Source organism: Natrix helvetica (assembly GCF_964273705.1).
Source record: "Natrix helvetica genome assembly, chromosome: 1".
NCBI classification, from domain to species: Eukaryota; Metazoa; Chordata; class Lepidosauria; order Squamata; family Natricidae; genus Natrix; species Natrix helvetica.
In genome coordinates, this window is record NC_138548.1 from 282,000,779 (window position 1) to 282,005,127 (window position 4,349).

General features: G+C 42.6%; 1 protein-coding gene across 1 annotated transcript; it reads right to left on the bottom strand.

The window, feature by feature from the left end:
• Positions 1-1,136: 1,136 nt before the first annotated feature.
• HNRNPA0 (heterogeneous nuclear ribonucleoprotein A0) lies at positions 1,137-3,119 on the bottom strand. Its single transcript, XM_081935280.1, has one exon. It carries the CDS (start codon positions 2,568-2,570, stop codon positions 1,641-1,643), a length of 930 nt encoding a protein of 309 aa, XP_081791406.1. The 5' UTR covers positions 2,571-3,119; the 3' UTR covers positions 1,137-1,640.
• Positions 3,120-4,349: the final 1,230 nt, after the last annotated feature.

Genomic DNA, 4,349 nt, shown 5'->3' on the forward strand with positions numbered 1-4,349 from the left:
AACTATCAAACCTTATTTAATAAAATATATTGGGTCAAATAAACTTTTAAATATAACCTAGTTTTGACTTTAACACCTTAGTTCTATGTAAAATTTTGATTTAGCAAATGTTGAAATATAAAGCAGCTCAAGTAAAATACTTTGGTTGAAATCCTAATAAAAAGTCAATATTTTAATCATTTCATACATACTCACTGAAGCATGTGAAGAATTCAATTTTTTATTTGCAATATTCATAACTATTCTATATTTCTATTCAGGAAATCAGTTTCTGTCTAGAACATTGTTAATAGAACAACAAACGTTAATTCTACTATGTGAAAGGGCTACAAATACATCAAGAAGACTACAAAAATTTTGATTTACAATTGGCCTAAGTTACTGGCTCATTGTTCACTGAGCACAAATTTTAAAAATTGAATACTTAAATTGGTCAATCAATAATTTTACTTTTTCATATTTTAGTATTTCATTTCAGCCAATATATTTTATTGGCATGTTAATTTAATCCTTGCATTCTAAAGATCTAATGGTCTACAATTCTGAGAGCCAATTTGTTTTAATAACTTACACAAAAGTCAACTAGTCTGCCAGTAGATGGCACTCTATTTAATACTTGGCTTTTTTAATAAGAACAATTAAGATAGTATCCAATTGAAATGACTTCACTATGCAAACAAAATATTTATAAGGGAAATCATTCTCCCCTTTAAAAATGGATTGTTACAGACAAGCCAATAAATAACACAATGTGAAACTAAGAAATCTGACATTTTGAACATGTATATATTAAAAAGCACATGCTTTAAATGTGTTAGAACATTTTTATGAATAACTCCCTATATAAAAGAACAGACCAACTGTGTTTGCAAGGCAAATGCCCAACTGCAAAACTGTGGATGTAGAATAAGGTATTTTAACCAACTTCATCCACCAACATATTTCAAAAACTGGCACAAACTCTTTAGCAGTAAGAAAACCAATGTAGTGAGGCAGCAAGAGCTGAGCTCTTTACTTGAAATAAAGCAATCTTTTTTTAACACACTTAGCTATTCAAGCATCAGTAAGTTTTACTGACTTAAAAAACTTTTGTTTGAAATATAAGGAATGAACCCTAGGAAAAAAGACATGTAAAGGTCAATGAACACAATGATTTATTTAAAAAATAAAAATGTAAAAACGATTTAACCCCTTTTACAGCGATGGAATCATTGTAGAAAAAAATGTGTAGATATTCCAAGTCCTTACAAAGTTAATTCCCTTTCCCTCCCAAGTTTTACTTCAGAATCATGACTTTCCCTCCCAACCCCAAATAAACCAAAATTAAAACAATATTTTGTTCCTAGTATAAAAAACGCCTAATGTCCAAGCAATAAAAAAATAGAGTCCATCAATGACTAACACAAAATCGTTGTGTGAAAAGACCCAGTACATCTTCAAGAAAGTGACACAGGCAGCAGAGCGACCCCACCAGGAACATTCGAGATCTGCTTCGCATCACTGGAACCTTTTGTATGAAGGTGCCTTTAGGCGAAGTGTAGGGGAAGTATTGAAAGCCTGGCCTGGCCCGGTACAAACGGAGAGCATACTCCATGCAGACAAAACTAACGTCCCCCAGAAGGATCGGTGGGAATTCCCGCTTAGAAAGAGCCGCCTCCATAACCTCCCCCGCCATAACCGCCTCTGTATGGTCCACTGTTACTGCGGGGGCCCCAGCTGCCGCCACCGCCGCCACCCGCACCGCCGCTCTTCATAGGGCCGTAGGACGACTGGTGCTGGCTGTAGCTGCCGAAGCCGCCGTACCCATTGCCATAGTCGCCGCCGCTGCCACCTCCGCCGTAAGAGCCGCCACCGTACGAGCCGTAGCCTCCGCCACCGCCGCCGCCTCCTCCTCCGTAGCCTCCGTAACTGTTATAGCCGCCGCCGCCGCCTCCTTTGGAGAGACCGTTGTGGTCCCGGTTGCCGGCACCTCCGCCCCTTCCTCTTCCCCGTCCACCCCAATTCGACCTGGAAGAGCCGCCGCCTCCTGCTTGGATGTCTTCTCTCGGCACGGCCTTCTTGACCTCCACCCGGTGGCCCTGGATGGGGTGAAATTTGACCACGGCCGCCTTGTCAGCGGCGTCGTGGTTCTGAAAGTAGACGAAGCCGAAGCCCCGCTTCTTGCCGCTCTGCTTGTTGGAGATGATCTCGGCCTTCTCCACAGGGCCGAACTGACTGAAGTGCTCCACTAGGTCGTTCTCCGCCAAGTCCCCCTTGAGGCCTCCGACGAAGAGTTTCTTCACTTTCGCGTGGGCGCCGGGCCGGGCGGAATCCTCGCGGGAAACGGCCCGCTTCAGCTCCACCACGTTGCCGTCGACAGCGTGCGGCGAGGCAGCCATGGCGGCATCGGCTTCTTCCACAGCCGAGTATGTGACAAAACCGAAGCATCGGGAGCGCTTGGTTTGCGGGTTGAGCACAACCACACAGTCGGTTAGGGTCCCGTAGGCCTCGAAGTATTCCCGCAGCCCAGCTTCCGTCGTCTGCACATTCAGGCCGCCAATGAACAGCTTACAAAGCTGCGAGTTTTCCATGCCGGAGCCGCGGCCGTCACACGCCTCCTCCTCCTCGCTGCTGCTGCCGCCGGTAGGGGGCAGCTGCCGCCGGATAAAAATCGACAGACGCTACGAGGCAATCTTCGTCGTGGGACAGGTCGGCCCAGATCCACCGGCAGAGAACGGGGAAAGGGGGTGGGGAAAGGAAACGTACAAAATGGCGTCTGCGATTTCTACTCCTCCTCAGGCGCGCTCGCAGCACACACACAAAGGAAACGCCAAAGGGCCCGCCTTCCGTGGCAGTGCGAGACACACCTCCTTTCCTGAAGTACCGACTGAGCCAACAACCGTCCGCCATTGCTTTCTTACGTTACTACTGAATGATAGTTTCGAAAGCCAATCATCTTTCCCGTCCGAGCGACGAGTTGCGTTTTAAAAAGTATGAGGAGGAGCGAATCGTTTAATTGACGTCCGGAAGGAACCTATCACATTTCTGGTTTAAGCAGCCGCGGATGAACAAGCGGTTACGTACTGAGCCGAAGTCCAAAGGAGACAAAAGCCACTCCGATACGCCCTTGGACAAAGGCATCAGCCAATAGGCTGTCCCGCTTGTAAGCGCGCGCTTTCTCCTGGAGAGCTCCCTTCTCCCTTGGGCGGGGTTGGTAGCGCAATGAAGATAACGAGGTTTATTTGAAAGATTGAGCTCGTTTGGCCGTTATCCGAAGTCACGCTCAGCATTTCCCTAGGCTCCTTCCGAGCAAGATTTATGAGCTGAGCCTCTAGTAGGAGAGCAAGCTTGAGCACGAATGAAAACGAAGGCACCTGCATTGACCAAAAAACCCATATTAAGGCCGTGCCTATATTAGATCAGCTAAAAATACTAAATATTAAAAATACAACTGTTGTTCAGTTTTTCAGAAAAAATAATTCCGGGGAGGCCGGATGAATACAGTTGGATATTTTCCATTTAGTGTGGTAAAACTTGACAAGCATACGAATTCTCCCGATAAATAATCTCTCAAAATTTAGGGTAAAGAAAGACTCCCAAAATTTAGAGGGAGAAAAAAAAAAGAAAAATAGTTTTTCTATTTGGAAATTACATATTGAAAAAGATACTTCCTTTACAATAATCCAGAATATTGTAGCTAATAATGGCTTATCTAATAGTATTTCTCTACAGTTTTTATAATTGTATATTGTAGATTTATTATAAAGACATGGCTGATACCTGATCATGCTCATCTTCCATTCCAGCGTGTCATGTCAAGAAATGTAGATAGGTAGTAATAAATGTTTAACTTGTCTACCTGCAGTTTATCTAAATTACTGGATAATCTGTTATTAAATTTATCTAAATTATTTGTTTATATTTCACATTAAGATATTTATAGTGAAGGAAGTTTCTTGTTTGCAACATTAATTACAATTTTATCTTCTATTTATTCATTATGCATAAAGCAGAAAATTCCAATGCCCTCAATTTATTTTAGTTGCATGCTGCCAAATTTGACACTGGTAGCTTACATCACTGAAACCATAAAAGTTTCAAAGGAAGAAGAAAAGTTTCAAATTTACAAAGGAGTATCGGGGGGGGGGGGATTCAATATAAGAAAAAAGCTATTCATTACTCAATATATGCATTCAGGGCATCAGCTAATCAATTCCTAAATGCCATGCAGGAGAACTCCATTTTATTTATGTCTTTGTCAAATTTATATATTCATCCATCTCAAACAAAGTGATTTCAGGCATTTTAATCAGTTTCAACAAGGCAATAGATGAAAGTCTAGCTTCTGAGAAAAAGATGGTCTACAATGG